Source organism: Colletotrichum jinshuiense, chromosome 6 (genome assembly GCF_051148585.1).
Source record: "Colletotrichum jinshuiense chromosome 6, complete sequence".
NCBI lineage: Eukaryota > Fungi > Ascomycota > Sordariomycetes > Glomerellales > Glomerellaceae > Colletotrichum > Colletotrichum jinshuiense.
Genome location: NC_139313.1, coordinates 669,832 through 692,098, shown reverse-complemented (window position 1 = coordinate 692,098; position 22,267 = coordinate 669,832). Strand labels below are relative to the sequence as shown.

Here is a 22,267-nt window from a genome sequence, read left to right as displayed (position 1 = left end):
TGCGATCGAAGATCGCTTCTTAGTCGTAAGCCGCCCCGTTGAGCCATGGATCGAGTTCTCTCTTTCTTTCTCATTCCAATTCATCTCTCTGACTCTCTCAAAGTTGAAGTCGACTCTTATTCTCTTCACCTGATTGAAAATCCGGCCTCTGCGCGTTTGTGTGCCCGGGTTGATGGCTCTTTTCATATCTATCTGACTTAAACCGAATGGTGCTCAACAACACGCCAAAGAGGTGAGTTATCCCCAATCGGGCGTAAGCCCGCCAAACCCCTGGCGAATAAATAAGTCTCGAGTTTTTAGACAGCTAACTTTTGTTGATTGAATGGGATAGATCTACGAGATCGCAGGGTCATTTTACTCGGCAGCAACAGCCTTCTTTCTCACTTGGCTCGATTGTCCGCAGCGACCCAAAATACATCGGACCAAGCAACCGACTAACAGAAGCCTGGGTTCGGGAGCAGCAAGCCACATTTCCTGCCAACCTCATCAAGCTCACGGAACAAGGGTTCAAGACTGAAGCAAAGGTCACGGAGCATCGCGTTCAGCGAATCTATCAAATAGGAGAAGAAGTCACCGAAAATCTCGCAGCTTTCAAAGATCCTAGAAACCCGCATTTCTGGCCATCCAGCAACCATGGGCGAGAACAGCAAACGAGTACGGCAGCGAAGCCGTGAATCCGCCAGCAATGGCAAATCAAGCCAGATTTTGGAAGTCAAAAGACCCAGGCTCACCACAAATGTGCCTGTCGAAGTCATTCAGCAACCCACGCCCCTTTCACCAGCAGGCTGGTCCAGCATGAAGGACTTCTTGATGACCGAACTCAGGAGAGAGATGGGTCTACCTTTGCATCGTCCTCAGTACAATGAAAACGTCGACGAAAAGAGCGTCAATTTAGCTTGTCCGTTGTTCATCAGAAACCCCGCAGCTTTCACCCATGTAAGAAACTCCTGCACCGACGGAAACATCAAGGGGGGAATCGGCAAACTCATGTAAGTCCGCGTCCATAAATTGAACATTTGGATTTGTTGACTAATGCAATTCAGCGAACATATCAAAAGAGTCCATTTGAGAAGTGACAAGCAGTGTCACAACTGTGGATACCGATTTGGCTCAAAACCGGCAGAGTCTAAGTCATCGCATTCGCGAGGTTGTACTAAGACATGGTCACCTCATGAGCCTCCGCTGCTCTCAGAGGACCAGCAACGCGTCTTGGATGGACTTTCTGTTAGAGCCAGTGGACAGTCGCTAGACTACAAGTACCGTCATAAACTTCTCATGAAGCTTTATCCTGGGCAAGAGGAGTGGGCGAAGAAAGTGGAGATTTGTGAGTGAATGGAACCCCGATGTTTCCAAGCAAAGGCCGCATTGCTAACAAGTTAATCAAGACCACGACGCTTACTCTCCTTGTCTCCTTCCCACGCAACTCATGTTTGACGCCATGGAAAAAGCTGTTGACAGATGGGAAAGAGGATATGCTACCCATTATGATTCCGACGGAAGTGATGCCGACTCTGACAGATCGCGGGAGTATCGACGTCTATCAGGGTCAAGCCCCAGTGCATCATCCTCCACGGACGCTTCAAGCGCATATCCGTCTGCAAGCTCTGGTGGATACAGCCGGAACCTTGGCAATGGAAGCGGATATGGCTCACAGCACACGTACCAAAATTCTGGCTACCAAGACCAAAATTGGGGCATGGACAGCATGTCTTTGGCAACTGATTCAACACAACACGTAAGGGACTCCAGCGCCAATCTATCATCTCACGGATCTCGCAAGACCCGGGCACGGAGTCGGCCTGTGGATGCCGACTACGCTGGCATGCAGTTGCAACCTGATTACCAGACTTACTCCCATTCGGGGACAGTCGATGACTTTGATGAACTTGCCAGTTCATCTTTTGTCGATCCTTTTGAAGCTGTATTTGATGTTGTTTCTACAGTCCCATCCGACTACCACTCCTACACTTTGGACGAGCAGGTCTTCGCAAGCGACTACCAATCTCAAAGTCATTATTCAAAAGACACAATCAACCCGAAGGACATTCACAACACACTGGTCGGGATGGGATCGGCAACAATGCCAAGATATCTACTCGAACACGAGGAAGATTCCGGCATCATTTTGCAAGATACCCAGGAATATTTGGGCTTTGCGGGCCAAGCCAGAAGGACTCACAGATGAGCCACGTACGAGACAGTTTGAGTCTTTGCTGGCCAAACTTGACCGCTTGTTCAACAAGTTGGGTCTGGGATTTAATAATCTTACGGTAGCACGATACCACGTCATGATAATGAATAAGGGAGGCGCGAACAGGATACATGCACCATTGGTGCCGGGTTTCAATTCTAAGGTTATAATTGTCATGCTTGCGTAGCTTTTAAAAGCTATTTCTCAATTGAGACATCATAAGGAATTAAACCATCGTTAACTTGAGTGTGACAGGGGTGATACAGCAAATTTTGCCCTTGCGTGTCGTTCGTGTATGCCCTGTCGCCATTAGAGACCCTGCGCTAACACAGTCACGACCAGACCCACCATATGCAACTCGTCTTGGCTGAAAGAGTCTAGAATTAAAAGTATGTTTTCCACAGTTCTGGAGAGCTATAGAGCCTAAATAAACCCCAGTAAAGCATATGCCAACAAAGGGGTTTGAAGTCAGGTCCGAGGTGCTTTGCTCCTGAGCCAGCATCCGGTCTCTCTGTTTGCGAGGTTGTGATAGTTGAAGCTCTATTAGGAGAATTAGCACCAGTAGAGTTATCATCAACATCAGCTGTTTGGGCGATGGGTGTTTTAACGTCGGAAATGAGCAAGTTGGAAACTGCGGTCAGCACATTCAAGCTCTCGGTAACACCAGCACGTAGGAATCCTAGAGCCCTGGTTCTGCTTTGGGTAGACAAATTTGCCTACAGTTCAGTCAGAGCCGCAGTGGCTAGTTATTGATTGTATTACCCGCCACACACTGCTTGACTGCAGCTTCAGTGGAAGGTTTTAGGACGGACAAGAACTTGTTGGTCAACAGCTGCCTAAATCATATTTTGCCCCGCAAGCTAGCATCAGTACCAATTATACCACTATTAAGTCTGTGATTATCTCGTGTCAATAAAGTATTAAAGAGTATAATAGAGAGAAAATGCCATCGGGTGAAGCATGAGTTGAGTCGATCCCAAGAGCTTCCAGTCGGCCCAAAGAGATATGCTATATAATAGTTTAGACTTCACTATTCGCTCAATGCTTCAGTCCCCGCTTTCTTGCACCTTTCCCCGTTTAATGCCTTTCTCTCGTCTTTCTTGTCGACTTTGTCTGTAGAAGTTTGAACTTCACTATCAGTCTCTGCCTCCTTCTTTGGGACCTGTTTCGCCCCAATTTCTGCCCCTTTAGCATCTTCGTCGGGACCTTCGCTATCTTCATCTGATGCCAGTGCCTTGAGAGCCTTCAATTTCAATGCCTTCTTCTTCCTTGCTCTGCGTTCACTCGCCGCCTTCCTGCGCCGCTGTGCTTCTTCCATCACGGCCTTCTCCTCCACGACCCACTCTGCAATTCTCTGGACAGCTTCCTCGGGCGCGCCTCGATGATTTAGCAAATAACCTTGTAGTTGCGCCGGTGTAAAGATTTCATTTGGAACTTGGCTGCTAAAATCATCCGCCAACCGGTCGAACTCTTTTTCATCCCGCAGTAACTCTAAGTTCTTCTCGACGAGAGAGACATCGACAGACGGGTGTGGACGATACATGCGCTCAAACATGCCCTTGGCGCTTTGTTGTGATATGTTGCCTAAGAAAATCATCTTGTCAATACGACCAGGCCTAACGAGGGCTCTGTCGAGCTTGTGGGCCACGTTAGACGTCATCAAGACGATGCGACCCTCCTGAGATGCAACTCCGTCCAGGACATTTAAAAGGCCTGACAGGGTACAGCGACATCGGCCGAATGATCTTGCACTGCTCGCATCGCTGTCGCTTTTGCTCCCGTCTGACGAGGAATCATCTGCGTCGAACTTTTTCCGGCGCTGTATGCCAATTGCGTCGATATCCTCAAGTAATACAATGCACTTCGGCGGCAGCGCCGTAAACAGGTTTTCCAAGTCATTGTCGTCCCGAATACTCGGTATGTGTAGCAGATAAAGCTCAAGGTTGAAATAGCTTGCAAGAGCAAGCGACAGTGACGTCTTGCCGGTGCCGGGTGGCCCATGAAAAAGATAGCCTCTTCTATAGGGAATTCCTCTCTCGGTGTAAAACTTCCTCGTTGTCTGATTCAAATACGTCTCTATGTCGGCGACCAGCTCCAGCTTCGTCTTCTCATCAAAGTGCACAGTCTCCAAAGGCCTTATCGGCCGTAAGATGGTCGTGTCCCAAGACTCTTGGTTGTATTGGTTCTTCGTCGCCCTGACCGTAATGAAAGCCTCGCGCTGCTTGTCTGCGAAGACTCGGCAGTTGTTGAGAAACTCTTTGACGGGCTGAATGGAGCGACCCAATCGCATAACAACCAACGGCTCATCGCCCTCCGGTGCAGCGGAATATTCGTCAGGAATGCCGTGGTACGAACCAGTACTCCGTGTAGCAACTCGCCGGACCATGAAAAACCCTCCCTCGTACACAAACCAGGTTGTGCCAAAAGTCGGCAAGTACTGTACGGGTACCCGCTTCTCGTGGTGAAGATCGTCGCGCTCAACCGGCTTCCGATAGTACCACGCCTCGTTCTGAATCACTTCAGTCCGTGCCGTCAAGACGCGGGTGCCCTGTCGGGTAAGAACGTGTGCACCCAGCCAGTTAAGGACCTCCCTATTGAGCTTGTCGTTGCTGGCAACGGATATTGACGCCGTGAAGAACCGCGTTATCCACCAGTAGATCTGTGTGCCCAGGTTCTGAAGACCCGTTAACGCCCTCGGGATGTCACCGCCAAATGATATGAGAAGGACTATTGTAGTGATATCGAGTTTCAGCCACGTCGAGAAAAACTTGGACAAGGCTCCGAAACCCGGCGCAGTGCGCTCCAGAAAGTCGTGGAGTCCTTGAGACGTCGCATCGCTGGCGCCTGAGAGCATTGAGGCTTTGGTGAACCTGAGTATATCACTCATGATTGTTATTATTAAGAAGAACCAAAAATTATGTCTTTTCCAAGTGATAGCCAGACAGCCTAGATTTTAAATGAAAGACAACTCATGGGGTGAAACATGAGGCCGCCTGATGAGATCAGGCAGAAAGGCTGCCTAAGCCTACTTGCGGATGCATGCCTATTTTTAAAAGCATCTGCTAATTGAAATTGGCATTCAGACGCTAGCCGCATAAGTAAACCAACACAGCAATGACGCATGTCATCGGGATGTGGCTGCAATCCATTTGCTGAGTATGGTACAGGAGCTGATGGCGCGTTGGAGCCAATCGTTTGTGAGACCAAGCCCAAGATCTGTGACACAAGGCAGACAACCCCGTACACCGCCCTCGCAGGATGCGATGTGCCGTAATAAGAAGCGGGTTGATGTTGCATTACTTAGATCCAACAGCATTAAAACAGACGCTCTGCTAAATTTCTACCCCGCATCAAGATAATCGCGTATGCGGGAATGTACGCCAGCCGCGATTTGGCAATACTTGAAGTCAAGTTGTTAACTTACAGATTTGCCTATGGAGTCCCTAAATATACTGTGATATTTCACTTATACCCAGTCGATGATATGTAGTTCAATATGATGACACAATTGGTGCTTTACTTACCTGTCACAAAGTGACACTCCCATGGAAACACGCAGCTTTCATGTACGAGATTTCAGCACTGATTTACGCAGTATGTTAAAGTTTCATTTGAGTGAATGAGTTCTGGGAGTCATCAAGAGAGTAGACGTTGATGGCCATGACGACACTGTCTGCGAATGGTGCTCAAGGAGTTGCTCAGTCCCAAAGATTTGGGACTGGAACTGGTCGTGAGAGAGAGCCGCTTGTTTCAATGCAGCCGCAAGGTTTGGTCCATAAAATTTCTCTTGCCTTACCATGTCGAACCCTACGCATATGGTACTGATCTGCACTGCTGCTGCAGGGCTGGGTGCCATCATAGCTGGCTGGGGACTGCAGGCCAGCCTCTGGAATCAAGCATCACATTGAGACCGACACACAACCGATAAGATAAGGCGATTCATGTGAGCGAATCTTCTTTAGGAGCGGGATGGTCCCAATTCTTGGGCTTTAAGAAAACCCCCCTGGTCAGAGGATCAACTTATCAAGAGGAGCGCATTCCCCCTTTGGGAGCCAGTTGCATTTTGCTCAGCCTTGCGCTGACATATTGTGGGACTTTTTCACTTGGGTGTATAAGGGTCTTCATCAGTGCATGGTGCTGACGGACCTGTTAGGTATGGTTCGCATCCCGTGGTGTATGCCTGGCAGGCTGACAGCTCAGTCTGACTCATGGCCATTTCGTTCAAGATCGAGGCTCTAGCCTTCACTTTCACATGGCGATCCAAAGTTTATCCAATCCTGTCTTGCAAGCGAGCTACAACAGTGGTTTCGGCATCTCACATGGCCTGATCCGCATTCTATCTCGTTCCTCTGTCTCGTTCAAAAGTGCACATAGTCCCATATGTGCTCTGACGGTGGTTCCCACTTCAATCACATACAATACCGACCAGTAATGGCCCTGCTCCTCAATGAAACACTTGACAACCGGCGTCTTTCGCTATGGCCAAAACTGAGATGTTAAGGACTTTTTCTTGGCCTTCTTTTCCTATTATTGGCTCGATTGCGTGTCCATAAACCATCGTCGGGTTTAACTACTGTTGTCAATAGATAGCCGGCCCAAGATAGACATGGCCATTTGCACTTGTACGACTGAAGGCGAAACTAGAGATTACCATGGTGGGCTGAAGGAACATCCGCAGGCTGGAAGGTAGGCGAGGAACATTTCCACCTGCCGCCACCTGGACCTGTCAAAGTCGATGATCGTCAATTAACCTCTCCACACACCTCTCCACACATTTCATTCTGACACGTGAACTAGGCCGCGAATGTGCAGATGGCCCACTCATTGCAACATTGTCCTGGCAGGCTGCATCCAAACTTGACTAAATTGGGTTGGCTTACCTGCTGCTTTAACTTGAACTTGCTTCATTCTGGGTCCCTAAGTATCCGAGCCTGGATGCAGTGTGTAGATAGATGTAGCACAAAAAGCAGCCATTCACTCGACACCTAATATAGGCATATGATGCAAAATTATGCTTGGCTTGTAATGCACGATAGCGATTAGTGGTATTTCCGTCAAATGTTGCGTCTTGAAGTTGGGTTTTGATAATCAATGAGACTCTCCTAGAGAGTCGTTTTCTTGCTTGTGGTCCTCAACAGGACTCCAGTTGCAATCCATTTCAATCTCCTCAACCAGCTCTGGGGCCGTCTCCCATTGCTTGAAAATGAAGTCCCTAGCTTGCGTATCAACCCATCGCTGCTCGTCCCAGATGACATAACCGCATCGTCTCAACAACTCTGGTACGTAGTCCCCGTAGATATTAGCGTATCTACCATTCCACAAGAGAACCCACGCAAGTGGTGGTGTGTTGGGCGGGATGCCATCGCCGGCAAAATCGACCAGATCTCTCCTTTGTTCGGTGATATCTCTTGTACTGGGAAAGTTGGTTGACAACTGGCGCCTGTCATCTTGTGCCAGTGTCCCGAGCACAAGACGAAGAGGAGCATCTAGGCATTGATCATGGGTGAGACATTCTTCCATCTTGGCAACTAATTTCTCGTGATCATGGATTGCTAGTAGGCGCGCTGTCATTTTAAGACCTCTGGAGACGGTGCCGTTCATGTAATCTGTTGCGGTGTATGTTAGCTCCATGATGGAGACATTTCGGATTTTGCCGTGATGGGCCGCCGCTAGTTGAATACGGGCAAGGAGTCTGCGTTCATGGTTACTCACCGCTATGCTCTGCATCTAGATCGAACGATTCTGATGGGTTGAAAACCCCATTCGGCTGCTTATATCTCTCGTTCGTCGGGGCTAGATCTCTCTTGATCTCGTTAAATATGTCGTCGTACTTTTGTCTGACGAACATATCGATGCATCCAACAGCCTCTGCTTCCCAAGGATCAAAAAGGCCGAAAAATATTTCGTTGATCTCATGCCGTTGAAATGTACCGTGCCGATTACCCTCATTCCGACCGAAAAGGTGATAATAGGTGCCGTACCGGTAGAGGGCCCGGTAAATACGAATCTCCTCGCTTTTACTCAGTCCAATATCGTGCTTGTTGATTTTCCTTGGCAAATCTGTTGTCTCTGATCCAGCGGCCGCCGATGCAGGCATATCTCTAAAGTTCGCCAGAGCCCACTTGGCATAACTCTGAGCCAAGGGTCGAGCAACGGCGTTGTGATATGCCGTCATCCAGCGGATACCTTCGCTATCAGGCGAATTCACGTCCGGGTGGGGGATCAAACCCGAGAGATGAGCCCCATAAGAACTGAGGAACTCCGTAATCTTGCTGTCTGTTCGAGGAGACCCAATCACGCGCACTCGGGACATTAGATTAGCGTAGGCATCAAGATAAAACCCATCGAGCTCGTGGTCTAGACACATGCGAAGAATCGTTGCGCGATGCTCACGGTACTGCGCGTATATCATTGGGGAAGCATGGACGAACGAGTGCAGCGTCGGTAGGTCGGGCATCCACATGAGAACCTGATATCTCAACTCGGCGGGCAGATTCTCCAGGTCTGATGAGGAATTGTGAGGCCCAAGAGAACCATTGCTACTTGAAAATATCATCCTTGTCTCTTTTCAGAGACCAGGCATACCAGGCTTCTCTTGAACGATGTTGCTACTGAATGCATGCCCGGGCTTGTTGCCACTGAGGGGTGTCGCCATCTTCATGGTTTCGGGGATACTATTGTGCACTCTGGGCAGATTTGGGGTATGCTCATGGTCCATGACAACGGAAATAATGGAGAAGATAGTTTTAAGGGTAGAGAAGCTGAAGGGCAAGCAACTTCACCTATCGCAGAAGCAATGTCAACAACGCACCGCATCGCATCGCTGGAAGGGCACCGCTGGGGTGAGGACGGGTGGTGCTGACTTCTTACCGAAGGTGGGCCGGTGCCTTGGCCTGTAGCAGGATCTTGCAGGAGTCACCAAGCCGCGCTGAGTGACTCATGCAAGATGCTTGATTTGCTGACGAAGTTAAGCGCTGATAGTCGCATGCGATGTGAGCCTTTTCATGGCCCTATAAATATGCAGTGGCGATGCCGTTGAACTTAAGTTTACACGATTGTCTCCTGAGAACCATCCACAAATTGCAGGGGAGCAAAGCCTGATTGGTGTGGTTTCATTCCAGCCCCAAAGGTTTGCTTGGTTGGCTTGATGGTCACTGTTCCAATCTTGCCCAGTCCCGAAATCAATCCGCCTATGCACGCGGCTGAGCGGTTGCGACCAGGACCATACGGCTACCATTACTCTGGTACTTCTTCAAAACGATTGATTGGATTCGTTCCTTTCCATTCATGGTGACCAAGCATGAATAATAGCTTCCGAACTTGGGGGTTGGTTCAGGGTAGCTTTCTACATGATAGTTAATCAGTCAGGCGACCTACCCCCTGTCCATCTCGTTTCTTTGCTAAGCGCCAGCTCATACCGAGCGCCGGTCTCAACCTCATGGCCACACCAACACTGATATGCGTTTCGCGCCCAAAATTCCCTGTTCAATTGGCGTCAAAGATCTTAGCGCCATAACCCTGTGTCCACTTATTGGTAATATGAGAGTTCGTGAGAAAGGTCAGAGGCTCCAGAGATGGCCTCTAGAAAGTGTGTGTTACAAAGAAGACTGAGGTGGTGAGAAATACTTACTGGGTGCATTGATTCAAAGGTATATTTCTCTATGATTATCATTGGCGTCATTTTCAGTTTCCTAAGGTGCAAGGATTGGGGTTCACTCTCATCTTCAAAGAGAGGCATAGTCAATATCCATGTTCCTCACCAAGACCTTCGAGTTATGTTGACGATATGGCTTCTTCCTTCCTTCGTAGCACTTCCGGTTCTACCCACTAGGTCAATTCTTATTATTTCACTCAAGCTCTTCAGCCCACCAGTTCAACAGCATCCTACGCATCTGCTCTCTCTGATGATTCCTACAAGGCCAAATTGGAACCCGGCCGAGCGCAAGATTCAGAGTCACAGGGCGGAGTAGGGCCACAAGACTTGAAAGTGCAAGGAGGGCTGACGAGCTGCGGGCGAATGACAGAAACTGCAAAGGCTAAGGCACTGAGGCTACGAGGGCGGCCGCCACCACCGGCCAAGGTTCACATAACACTACTAATAAGCCTTGTCATGTTTCTTACGCCCTCAAAATCATTGTATAAATCAAAGCAAACTGATTTTCAAGTATATAGTCTATAGATTTTCATGGTCATATATTGGCATACGATCTTAAGACCTTATTGTAAGCCAGCTGTTCCAGCTACAGCCGACTAAAACTGGCTAATTTTGTATGGAAAATGCCGATCCGTTGATAAGTGACTGGGGCTGCAATGCGCATTCTCAGTGGGTTTTGCTCGGGTACTTGGTCCTCGACCCAGGTACCCTTGAGTCTTAAAGTGGCAACAGCTCATCTCAACCACCCAAAAAGAGATGTGAGGGTCGGTATCTCCAGTATCAGCGATGGGGGCCGACAGAATTATCCCGACGCACCACTTGAGACGTTCTGGCATGCGCACGTGCCCCTTATTGGGGCCCTTATTAAAATCTATTCGGGCCATTACTAGGTGATGCTACCCTATTGGGAAGTGCCGTGCTGAAGAATGCTCCGCATTGGATGCGAGCCCATGAGTCGCTGGACCCGCTAACATCTCCGTACCTCATGATAGCCGTTGCAATTGCCGCAAGTTATTGGGATCTCTGAAGGGCTTTCCGACTTCCGGACTGGCGTTCCGGGGTCTGTTACCTCAGAGACGTTGTCGGGACCACTTGGTTACGACAAGAGAGGGGACGGTGAGGGAATGCGGTGAAGAGGGGGGTTGAGGATACTGGCTTCATGAGATACCACGTGTATTTAATAACATTGCAGTTTCTTTCCCCGTTCACAGGTGACAAGTTTCTTGAGAAAATATCGAAAAGTATCTCGTCGAGCATTACCTTTCTTCGCTTAGCTTCCCGCGCAAACCCACATTCAAATCAGCAACCATGTCGGTCACCAAGCCCACTTTCGTTCTCGCGCCTGGTGCGTGGCACGAGGAGACCTGCTACGCGCCCGCCCAGCAGATTCTCGAGTCTCGCGGCTACCCCGTTGAGGCCGTCAAGTACCCTTCTGTTGGTGCCGAGCCCCCTACCAAGGGCCTGACGGACGATGCCAATGCCGTCAGAGCTGTTCTCCAGAGACTTGCCGACGAGGGCAAGGAGATCGTTTTGGTCGTTCACTCGTACGGTGGCCTTGTCGGCGCCAACGCTGTCGAGGGTCTGGGCTACAAGCAGCGTGCCAAGGAGGGCAAGAAGGGCGGCGTCATTACTTTTGTCTACCTCACCGCTTTCGTTGTGCCGGCTGGCAAGAGCATCAAGGAGATGCTCGGAGGTCAATTCTTGCCGTGGATGAAGTTCGATGTAGGTTGATCCGACAGTTCAAGTTTGCGACGCTTTTTTACTCACCAATCGTAGGGCAACTACGTTCATGCTCAGACCCCCGAGGAAATTTTCTACCACGATGTCGAGCCTGAGACCCAGAAGAAGGCCATTGAGCAACTGAAGCATCAGTCTGCTCCCGTCTTCGAAGACGTCGTCACCTACGAGCCGTGGCACGAGATTGACTCCATGTTCTTCTTCTGCGACGACGACAAGGCTATCCCCCTCGCCGTTCAACAGGGCATGGCTTCGCTCCTCGGACCCAACGCCATCACCTACTCGTCCAAGGCTTCCCACTCTCCCTTCCTGTCAAAGCCTGACGAGGTTGCCGAGGGCCTGGAGCTCGCTGCCAAGGTTGGACAGGAGAGAGTCAGGGCATGAAGTCAACATATTTAGCGATGGTATTAAAATAGTTTGATTTTCAATGCAATCATGATTCACGATGACCAAACACTCGGCCCGAGCACAAAATCGTCATGGATATTTTTGCCAAGAGTGTATGTTGTTGTAAAACGCGAGAACCTCGCCGCTTAGCGATCATCGTTTTGAGATGTGCTAGGAAGCCTCAGAGTCGGTCAGATGCTCTTTGGTTTTCAAGTTGGTAATTTTACCCTTTCTAGGAAATGCAGATCGGGTTCTACCGGGGGCATGCTCCAGTGATGAGCGCCATCTTGATAATGACATTGCACCGCCTCGAAATCTCGAGAATTGAAACTACGAACCATGATTATGTGACTTAATCGCCTCTTCATAACTGAACCAGTATGAGACGAACCTATCTTGACTCATGCTGTAAGCTTGACTACCCCAATGGTTCCTGCAGTCGGCTCTGCCAACCCGATCAGTCGCTTCGGCCCGTTCCAAGCAGGGCTCCACCGCCAGTCTAGTGTACGTCTCCATGTAAGATATGAATCTTACATGAACTCCCGCGTGGCCAATCGTCCGAGCGCCGATACAGATCCTGCAATGGCACCTTGCCGCGTGGTGGACGTTGGGATCGCGGAGTCTGACTGGGACGCTGAGTCGCAAATCTCGTCCCCTGCAACTCAGGTCAAAGTCCCTTGTCGGACAACCAAACGAGAGGTGTGGGTGGAACAGGCCAAAAAAACGCCAAGAACCTTCCTTTCCAGGTAGCAGACCCAGTCAATGTCTGGCTACTTTCGTTGCCGAGCAACTTCACGTCTTGATCCCTGGCAGCGACAGTGTGCTTTCTGACTTGGCGTTTATTTCAGTCACATGCATAGGGCTTGCAAGGGACTCTCTGCAGAACTGGGGCAAGATCTCACGATTCGTCGGGACTCTGGCTCATGTACGTATTACCACAAATGGAAGCACTACCGTTGTTGATTACAAGACCGATTTGGGCGCATCCCAGTGCTTCGGCTCCGCAAAGGTCACATCCGAGTTCTCTAACTTCAGCCCGAGCTGCCACCGCCCGAGGCCTGGCCAGAAATTCTCATGCTCTCCGACCGCATTGCCGTTTTCGTCAGTCTGCCGGATATCGAACCAGCCCAAACTCGCCTTCTTTGAGTTCTGGCCCGGCGAGATGCTGCACCAGCGGTCTGTCCCCGGCAACTCGCCCTGGCTGCCGTTGCCCTCTGGGAGTGGGGGCTGGACGAGAGTCGCGTCGACAAAGTATTTGAAAATATCGAGCGAAAGGGGGAATGAGGGGACGTAGGGGACGTATTTGAACGTGGCTTGGAAAAGCGGCGTGGTGCTTGCCGAGGCTTCCTTCAGGTCGCCAGACGTGTCGTGTGGGAACACCTTTACAGTTGTGCTGCCATCTGTGTTCTCCTTCCACTCGAATGCAGCGAGGTGTTTGGGAATGTTCCAATCTGGTTCATGTGTGAGCGCTGGGGAATTGATGAGCGATGAAGTGGGCTGCATTCGACTCACTCTTTCGGCCGTTCCAGCAGGTGTACTTCTGCGACACATATATCCTCGTGATCCTGGCATTCTTCTTCTTGATGCGCTTTCCGTTCTCCTCGACCGTGTACTCATGGAATCCGGGACAAAGAATTAATTCGTCGTAAGGCCCGACGGGACTCTCGGTGTATCGGATGATTTGAATCATGCTGATTCCGCCCAGGGGACGGCTACCCTCTGGGCGGATGAAAGATGAGTTTGCCTCAAGGGGCGAGTAGGTGATGGTGGGCGGGTGTTCTGCTTGCGCTCTGGATAACCAGAAGCTGAAAAGGTAGACGTCACCCTTGAGTTTCCATGGTGGAGGGACTGGGGTAATATCCGAAGTCATGATGAAGATAGAGGTCAGCTGAAAGTTGAGAGAAAGTTTGATGGCCGATGACCACAGCAGAATCAATGGCGGTAACGATTAAATGGGGTGTATGACAACGAAACGCTTCAAGAAAAGATACGATGCGATACAACAAAGGCACGTCAATGTCAAATTGGAACCGAGTAAACAGGCTCAGCTGCAGATTCCGGGGTGTTTTGAAGGTATGAACATTCCTCGGACGCGGTGCGGGGATCACATGCGCTACCAGCACCTTATATCCCAGCCCCTGGCTACGACAACGGCCTTTCATATGCTGTTTGCGGGGGTGAATGCCGGGCCGCACAATAAGCGCCTCGGCGCTCTGCGACCCACCAACGAGCTAGTTGCCCTCTTGGGAAGAGGTTGTGACCCCTGGTGACAGGTCGAGCTGACATGTCATGTCGACTTTTAGAGATAGAGTAGTTCGGAGAGCCCTTGTTCTTCTTGGATGGTCTCGGAATTTATTGTTCTCCGACGATATCATTTCTGGGATGCTGTATCAACATGGCAAATGTTCGTCCGACTTCCAAGCGTCGTCGAGCCGAATTTTGACTAAAACCTCCTTGGAAAGGACCGATACGTAAAGAGAATATCTAAGAGATGGATCGGATTTGATAATATTCTAAGCGTACAATGTCTTAACATTGATCTCATCATCAGTTTTAACAACGGCCGATAACTGGATCCAACACCAAAGCAGATGATTACGTCACATTGAGTTTTGTGATACAGTTTCGACTATAGATTTATAAATACTTCGGGCTTCACTTCATCATTCAAGTGACTTTCGCCATTCATGGAACCTTGTATGTAGTCACTCGCGGAATCAGCAATGTGTCGCTTACAGCTGCACTGTCCAGGCGGAACATCTACACGCCATTTGTCGAACGGCTCAAAGTCCTTCTTGGGTCTTGTAATGACCGCTGGATTCGCGCTATTACTTCAAGGGGGCGGGGTTTGGGTTGGTCTGGTTTGGTTCAAAGAGAGAGCAGGTCGCCAAGATGTGCTGGGGTTTCGGCCAAGGCCGTGTGGTCGCTTATTGCCAGAAGTGCTATATAGAGCGTTGTTATAAGTTTTTGCCTTCCCTGAAGCCGTCTAGGGCATGCTTCCTTCATCTGGCTACGTCAGATATCCCAGTTTGTGTCAAAGTTCAGAGCGCGGCCCTGCGCAACACCTTACGGTGGTCCTGCAAAACGAATCAGGGAAGAAACAAAACATGCCGCTAGAGGAGCGAGAAAGGAATCAAATGCATATCCCCTTAGAGATTCCAAAGTTTGGCCAAGGAAGTTTACAAATGTTTCGATAGTCCCACATATAAAGACAACATGCGCTGCTACAAGATTCTTCTGGATGTCTAGGTCAAGGGCTGCTCACCAGCCCTTTGAAAGCTTGCTTCGAGGCCCCCCCCCCTTCTATTATGATTGGGATCTCTGGTAATATGGCCATAGTCTTTAGTCTCAAGACTGATTAGCCGGTGCACGCCAAAAAATATTGGGCGAGAGACAAATATGAAGACGCTGCCGAAGGCTAGAGTCCTCAAGTGTCGAAGATAGATAGAGACCAAATGCGTACTCGAAGCACTGAATCTGCATCTTACATCTAGCTGGAGATCAGGATCGCGAGATATGTGAGGAGACGTTTGTGAGTGCCAGCACATTCCAGCAACACCGTGGAGGCGGCGGCGGAGCTTGCACCGAAGATGAAGACATATCAACTCTAGATAACGTGGAAGAGACCAGGCCAGAGGGTCCTAGAAGCAAAAATCAGGGATAACATGGTGATTATTTCATAAAGGTGCATTCATGATGATTCATGGCATACTTTCAAAGCAACTGGACATTGTCAGCTCGACGAGGGAAAGGGCAAAGTCGCCCATCGTCACAGCGGGAAAGGGACCGCCGAGTATTTGAATGAGGGTATCTGATTCGCATTCGATCTTTAAAACAAAGTTTTCCTGTAACCCTGAACGCCATGCCATGCGACATCCGCAAGAAATCGCCAAAGCCCCCTTCCATTCGCCCTTAGAAGTTGATTCTTCTTTTCCGTCCGGTGTACTTCGAAGTGGACTTGACAACCTTGCCCTTCCTCTCCATCTGTTCCTTCTTCTTAACGATCCACGCCTTGCTGCCCTTCTTGATTTCGCCCTTGCCGCTCTGCTGGTTGGCCTTTCTCCTCGCGTCATCGACGTCGACGTTGTCCATTCCTTCAACGACGTTTGTGATGTCACCTCCGCGACCACCCTCAGCAGTGCCGCCGACCGTCAGGACAAGATAGAGCTTGACGTTCTTGGTCTCAGGGTCATCCTCGAGCAGACCAGCGCCAAAACCGGCCTTGACAGCTGCCTGAGTGATCATGTTCCGCTGCGTATCGTTCTTGGGGTAGAATTGGCAGACGGCGCGGCCGCCTCTACGTAATGATGCGTAGAGGCCGTTGAAGAATCGGGTGAGGCGGCCCTCGGGGGAGGTATCGCTGCTCTCGGCGTTGCAGAGCCACTGGATGGCGGAAATGCTAATGGCGGCATCGAAGGAGCCGGCGCGGAACGGCACCCCCTGGCCGATGTCGGCAAGGAGCAGGTCGCCCTCGACATCGCGCTGCAGGGCTATGTCCAACATGGAGGGTGAGACATCCATACCGACCCAGGTGTGCGGGCCGCCATCTTCGACGCTCTCGGCGGTGAGAATTTCGCCAGACAGACCGCTGCCGCAGCCGACGTCGAGGATGAAGGACGGTTGCTTGAGATCGAGCAGCTCGAGGGCGCGACGGGTCATGGACGCTTGAATGTTCTGGATTCGAGAGCTCGTCGTGTACTTGCGGGCTTCGGAGTCATTGTAGTGGATGTCGGCCGCACTGCGGAGGGGAAAGGCAGGTTAGCTGAGTGAATGGCGGGGTTGGAGGGGGGGAACATTGTCTTACAGGGTATCCTCAGGGCGCGACATGGTGGGCAAAGTGAGGACAACGATTGACTTTCCGTTATTCGAGAGAGGGGGCTCGGGTCACTTCTGCGGTCAAGATACTCCGTCGTCACGCCGGCGCATCGAGAATTGGGCGGTGAATTTTGTGTCGTGGAAATCCTCAAAATTTCGCAGCTGGGCGCTGCCGGATAGTTATCGATAAGGATCCTGGCGGTTGGTGGGGTGGGCAATACTGTCAACAGGCCAGTAAAGGCGTCGCTTATCTCAGCCGTCGCGGATCAAGAAATCCCCCGAGGCTCCGGCGCAAAGGCCACCTCACGCTTGCGAAATGGGCACCCACCAAAATTCCGACGCGCTGCCAGCTCCCGTCCCGTGGCCTCCGTCATAGCTCCGGACCCAGCGTGCTTTTTGCCCGGCAGCCATTGCCCACCGTCACTCTCTTTCCTTCATGCCACGCAGTGCGATATCTTCGAAATAAGCCGTCAACATGTGGATTCTACCTTTGGTTGGCTACCTCGGCTCCATCGTGGGCTTCTGTTTCCTGACCTTGGCCATCGGTTCGTGTTATTCTACGCCTCCCTGAGCATACGGCCCCGTACTGACATAGCTTGCCCAGCTTCGGGTCTGTACTACCTGTCCGAGCTCGTCGAGGAGCACACCGTTTTCGCGAAGCGCCTACTCACGAAACTCATTTACTCGGTTGTGGTCCTGCAGCTGCTGCTGTGCATCGTTGACCGATTCCCGTTCAAGCTGACCCTTATGGGCATTGTTTCCCATGTCGTCTACCTCGGAAACATGCGGCGGTTCCCCTTTGTCAGGCTGACCGACCCTCTGTTTCTTGCATCTTGCGGTATGTCCTGCGCGATTACACGGCTTCCGGGTGAGAGCAGCCAGAGCTAACGGTGACTTTCCCAGTTCTTGTTCTTGTCAACCACTACTTCTGGTTCCGCCACTTTTCCACGGCCCAGCAACGATCCTACTCCAACATGCACTCCTACTACGAGCAACCCGACGTCCCCTCCTTTACCGAGATTGCATCCTACTTCGGACTCTGCGTCTGGATGGTTCCATTCGCGCTCTTCGTGAGCCTGTCCGCGAGCGACAACGTTCTGCCCACGATGGGCAGCGAAGACCCCTTGCGGGATTCCTCCGGCAAGAGCAAACGTCAAGGCTTCGTCAAGTCTATAGTCGATACCGTTCTTGGTGCGATTGGGGAGGTGTTTAGAACCGTTGGCTGGGAGCGCAATTGATTTGTGGTTTGGTTGGCAACTAGGCACTTGAAGGACATGATTGCCACTAGCGGAAACCTGTGGTTTGTACAATAGATTGGTTCAATCATCTTGATGAAGGCATGACTGCTGGTTAAAGACCAGCAGATGAATAGATACCCGGAGATGTCCTCCAATTAAAAGCTCTTGCTGCCGGTGTATAGTCTTCCCGTGGGAGGCCGCACTCTGCACGGCTGACCGGCCCCTAGTTCAGTAATGGGTGGAGTATAGAGACAGACTCCGCCGAGGTTTTCTCTCTCCTTTTTTTTTCCAGTTTTTCTTTTCTTTTCTGCAAACATTGGCCGAAGGTGTACCAATAGTTAACGTTGACTTTTCTTGCATGTGTGTCCCTTTTGAACGCTGCTCTGACATCATTCGTTCGCCTCGACTCTCAGGTCAACACCCCGCTAAATGAAGCCGGGCGGCACTGGGCGGGCCACTCTGGTGTCTCATAATGGTCCGCAGCAGCGTTGTGAGGAACCATCTTTGTGTATTCCGACCGCCGCTAGAACACCTTGGTATTCGAGGCCATCATGCCCGGGCTTTTTGGCAATAAACGACTCAGATGAATGGGATGGTCGTGGCTACCTCAGCGATGGCACTTGAAGGACGGGCGTCAGTCAACACAGACATCCTCGGTTCTTTTGGCTGCATCGCCCATCTGATTGATCCATTTCAGTATTATCAGTACCTCACCCCCTAATTTCTAGCGAATCGTGCAGGGCTGTGGTGAGGCGGCCAACCAATTCGGGCAGACAAAAAGACTATGCATTAGCGAAGCCGCCTTTCTTTCACTGTTGTCCTGGAGCGGCCTCGGCAGCAAGTGTCTTATGCCGCGCAAAGAACCGCAGCACTTGATCTAACTATTCATTGCTGGGTCATGTCCTCCCCAGCTCCAGCACGCCCGTGGTGTCGAGCGGTCTTTTTGCATCCATGTCTGCCATGTGCCCCAAGCCGCGATCGCCAGCCTAGGGAGTGACGCATTTGGTATAGGAGTGTACCTTGCAGTAGCTGCCGGCGCTGTGAGTAGGCCACTGACCCTTGTCTTTTTCGACATGCCGGGTTCTTTTGACTGAAGCCAATGAGCCACCAACCTGTAGGCACGGCTGATAGACCTTTGCCAACATCGCCATATCCCCTCGCCTGGCGCATCATGTTTTACTGAAAGTACGTTGCGCACCTCCGCCCTTCCAGCATGATGCGATGTAAAAGGACCGCAAAAGGACCTCGCGCGCACGACTTGAGGATCAGTCCGCCTCGCTCCTCATTGAAATCCTCACCAAAATGAGGATCGCAAGAGGCACGGCGGTCCTTTTGACCTACGCGGCATCGTTGCTTGAAACATTTCAGGACGAGGATATAAGACGCGAGGGAAATCTGAAGTCGGTCGGGTTTTGCTTTCCCTCTCAGTCTCATCGTCGACCATTTGATTCCTTCTTATTCACACTCGAGCTTCATAATCACGCCTCGTTCTACCATACCGTTAAAAAAAAGATGTCTTCAAACCAAAACCAAGCGACTCCCCCTTCTTTCGTCTACATCCCACGGTCGCCCCAGGGCCAGACGCAGGCGACATTCACCTACCAAGAGGCTGGCGCTTCCGCCGGGCTCGCCTCCTGGCTTTCGCAACCCGACTCGGCCGCGCCGTTCCACAATATCGGTGCGTACCGCCTGATGACTGCCGCATCCGGCAGCGGCGCGGGCATGTGGGGTTCGGCTTCAGGTCCCAACAGCACCGGCGCCGCCACGCATGGCAGCGGACACGGCCGCCAAAACTGAGTCCCCGGTCGAGATATTGGATGAGTCTGCAGCATTTCGACAACGGCGTACATTGGAGGATTGTCTTGACCGTAGACACGGGTTACTGGCTGCCAAGGAGCATTGGGCGACCTGTCGCTTTGGCCAACTGATGGAGTCATGGGAGGAAATGATGCAATCGGGGCGTTGATGAACTTTTGGACATGTGTGGATGCAGAGAGTATACTTGCGAAAGAGTTGAATATTACCCAAATCCATCTCTTCTCAGACTTGCCCCATGTTTTTTGAGGTTGTATCCCTGTCACTACCGAGCGCTTTCAGCCATTTTTGGTGGTTGTTCGCCGGCTTAGAACCGTTAAATCCGCGCTCCCGTCTTCCAATTGAGACAAACACAACGTCGTCCAATTTAGGGCATCAGATTAACTCCGAATTTCCCTTCAAAGAACCCAGCAAGATCTACTTCATGATATGATATGCACTGATTTATGGAGTGGACTGATTCTCGGAGCAATACAATCCAGGTCGCGATTGAGTGATTCATAATCTTCGGTGGGATTAATGTGAAATACCCGCTTCAACTGATCACTATGCAGGCGGTCCGATGGTTGTTGTGATGAGGCCAGGTCTGAATAGGGGCGGGACAATCAAAGACTATAAGACGCATCGTCTTCCTAGACTTGAACGGCTACTTCAAAGCAACATTCTCATCAACGTCGGCAGTCTCATATCAAAACCTAATCCTGTTTGCCATATCTCTAAGATCAGTACTTGAACGTCATATCGCCCGAAGCAACCAAGCTGATCATGGCTCCGTCTTACAACCAAGAAACGAGAGCGAGTGAGCTGGTACCCTTATACGCTCCTCGCATCGCCGGCAAGACCATCCTCATTACCGGAGTTTCACCGGGCAGCATTGGTGATGCCTTTGTCAAACAGGTCGCCGTCGGCAGACCTGCCTTGTTCATCCTGGCGGGTCGCTCACCTGCAAAGTTTCAGCCACTGGTCGACCAGCTTGCTACGACACATCCCGACATCAAGGTCAAGTCGCTGGCCCTGGACCTGACCTCCTTCGCCAACATCCGCAAGGCAGCGGAGACGATCAACTCGTGGACCGATGTCCCACACATCGACCTCCTCGTTAACAACGCCGGCATCATGGCCGTGCCGTACAAGCTCACGGAGGACGGCTTCGAAAGCCAGTTCCAGACGAACCATCTCGGCCACTTCCTCTTCACGAACCTTGTCATGGGAAAGGTCCTCCACTCCGAGTCGCCGCGGATAGTCAACGTCAGCAGCAACGGCCACAGGCTCGGCCACATGCGGTGGACCGACTACAACTTCAACGAGGGCAAGCACTACGACAAGTGGGCGGCGTACGGGCAGTCCAAGACAGCCAACAGCCTCTTCTCCGTCGCCCTCGCCGACAAGCTGGGCGAGAGCAAGGGCCTGCTTGCGTTCAGCCTCTGCCCGGGCTACGTCCCCTCGAACCTCGCGGCGCACGAGGCGCACGACTTCCCCGCGTTCATGGAGAGCCTGCGGCAGGCGGACGTGGTGGCCGGGTCCAAGTACATGTGGGGGTTCGGGGACGTCAAGCCCAAGGACATGGACCAGGGCGTCTCGACGCACGTGTTTGCAGCTTTCGAGCCGTCGCTGGCGGAGACCAACGGGGAGTACCTGAGCGACTGCCACATCGGGGACCCGTACAAAGAAGATGTGTTCTCGTGGGCGAGGAGCAAGCCCGACGCGGACATTCTGTGGGTTTTGAGCGAGAAGCTTGTTGGTCAGGAGTTTAGGTACTGAGCCGCCGCGGGTTGACGGGCTGAGGGGGCGGCGCACGGAGGTCGTGGGCCGGTACTCGCCATGACAGGATGATGTCAATTAAGGAAGAGTATCTTGGACGCCGGTTTCACAGTTTATGAGATACGCCTGGAGGAGGATTTTGAATAAGGTTACAGAGACCAATGAGGATTAGTTGCATTGCACGAACCGAACCCAAGAGTTGAGAAACTGGGTGACAAGAAACTGGTGAGCATGAGCAGCTACCAAAGCCAATGCCAGGAGCAATTTGCCACCAAAGACCCTTCACTAGCCACATCTAGACCACCAGCCACATCCACAGCCACAACTTCAGCGATGGTATTGCTTTGTCATGCAGGTTTGTCTGTGGCGGGGCGTTCTTTTGCACCGCCACTACACCTCGCCTGTGTCACCGGCTGATCCCTGTTGCTCAACCAGTGGCAAACAACACCACAGCGGGCGGTTGACCTTGGCGCCCTCCCAAGCGACATATTCATTTGCTTCAACCCATCTTTCAGACCTATCAGGCTGGCCCCAACGGACTTACCCGAGCCATGATTGGGGGGGCAAGTGGCATCCGACGCGTACGCCTCGTCATGCGTATGTCAGGCAGACATGAATTCGGGAGTGTGTGTCTCTGTGTGTGTGCCTGCGAAAGGACGAGTCAACAAG

At 51.4% G+C, this 22,267-nt stretch overlaps 9 protein-coding genes across 9 annotated transcripts; 5 read left to right on the top strand and 4 right to left on the bottom strand.

Moving 5' to 3' along the window:
- Positions 1 to 633: 633 nt before the first annotated feature.
- Positions 634 to 2,185, top strand: EsH8_VI_000165 (uncharacterized protein; the record flags this gene model as incomplete). The annotated part of the gene is made up of 3 exons (XM_083271418.1): positions 634 to 989; positions 1,044 to 1,324; positions 1,386 to 2,185. The coding sequence occupies 3 exons, from the start codon at positions 634 to 636 to the stop codon at positions 2,183 to 2,185; spliced, it is 1,437 nt and encodes a 478-aa protein (XP_083126592.1).
- Positions 2,186 to 3,221: 1,036 nt separating this feature from the next.
- EsH8_VI_000164 (BCS1 and AAA domain-containing protein) lies at positions 3,222 to 5,078 on the bottom strand (the record flags this gene model as incomplete). The annotated part of the gene is made up of 1 exon (XM_083271417.1): positions 3,222 to 5,078. The coding sequence occupies one exon, from the start codon at positions 5,076 to 5,078 to the stop codon at positions 3,222 to 3,224; it is 1,857 nt and encodes a 618-aa protein (XP_083126591.1).
- Positions 5,079 to 7,279: 2,201 nt separating this feature from the next.
- On the bottom strand, positions 7,280 to 8,852 carry EsH8_VI_000163 (uncharacterized protein; the record flags this gene model as incomplete). The annotated part of the gene is made up of 3 exons (XM_083271416.1): positions 7,280 to 7,797; positions 7,904 to 8,695; positions 8,777 to 8,852. The coding sequence occupies 3 exons, from the start codon at positions 8,850 to 8,852 to the stop codon at positions 7,280 to 7,282; spliced, it is 1,386 nt and encodes a 461-aa protein (XP_083126590.1).
- A 2,301-nt stretch (positions 8,853 to 11,153) lies between these two features.
- Positions 11,154 to 11,966, top strand: EsH8_VI_000162 (Alpha/beta hydrolase fold-1; the record flags this gene model as incomplete). Its single annotated transcript, XM_083271415.1, has 2 exons — positions 11,154 to 11,567; positions 11,622 to 11,966. 2 exons carry the CDS (start codon positions 11,154 to 11,156, stop codon positions 11,964 to 11,966), a joined length of 759 nt encoding a protein of 252 aa, XP_083126589.1.
- A 966-nt stretch (positions 11,967 to 12,932) lies between these two features.
- Positions 12,933 to 13,839, bottom strand: EsH8_VI_000161 (uncharacterized protein; the record flags this gene model as incomplete). The annotated part of the gene is made up of 2 exons (XM_083271414.1): positions 12,933 to 13,420; positions 13,482 to 13,839. The coding sequence occupies 2 exons, from the start codon at positions 13,837 to 13,839 to the stop codon at positions 12,933 to 12,935; spliced, it is 846 nt and encodes a 281-aa protein (XP_083126588.1).
- A 2,042-nt stretch (positions 13,840 to 15,881) lies between these two features.
- On the bottom strand, positions 15,882 to 16,796 carry EsH8_VI_000160 (18S rRNA (guanine1575-N7)-methyltransferase; the record flags this gene model as incomplete). The annotated part of the gene is made up of 2 exons (XM_083271413.1): positions 15,882 to 16,707; positions 16,774 to 16,796. 2 exons carry the CDS (start codon positions 16,794 to 16,796, stop codon positions 15,882 to 15,884), a joined length of 849 nt encoding a protein of 282 aa, XP_083126587.1.
- A 463-nt stretch (positions 16,797 to 17,259) lies between these two features.
- On the top strand, positions 17,260 to 18,022 carry EsH8_VI_000159 (transmembrane adaptor Erv26; the record flags this gene model as incomplete). Its single annotated transcript, XM_083271412.1, has 3 exons — positions 17,260 to 17,329; positions 17,389 to 17,622; positions 17,688 to 18,022. The coding sequence occupies 3 exons, from the start codon at positions 17,260 to 17,262 to the stop codon at positions 18,020 to 18,022; spliced, it is 639 nt and encodes a 212-aa protein (XP_083126586.1).
- Positions 18,023 to 19,324: 1,302 nt separating this feature from the next.
- EsH8_VI_000158 (uncharacterized protein) lies at positions 19,325 to 19,819 on the top strand (the record flags this gene model as incomplete). Its single annotated transcript, XM_083271411.1, has 1 exon — positions 19,325 to 19,819. The coding sequence occupies one exon, from the start codon at positions 19,325 to 19,327 to the stop codon at positions 19,817 to 19,819; it is 495 nt and encodes a 164-aa protein (XP_083126585.1).
- Positions 19,820 to 20,602: 783 nt separating this feature from the next.
- Positions 20,603 to 21,598, top strand: EsH8_VI_000157 (uncharacterized protein; the record flags this gene model as incomplete). Its single annotated transcript, XM_083271410.1, has 1 exon — positions 20,603 to 21,598. One exon carries the CDS (start codon positions 20,603 to 20,605, stop codon positions 21,596 to 21,598), a length of 996 nt encoding a protein of 331 aa, XP_083126584.1.
- Between the last annotated feature and the right edge of the window lie 669 nt (positions 21,599 to 22,267).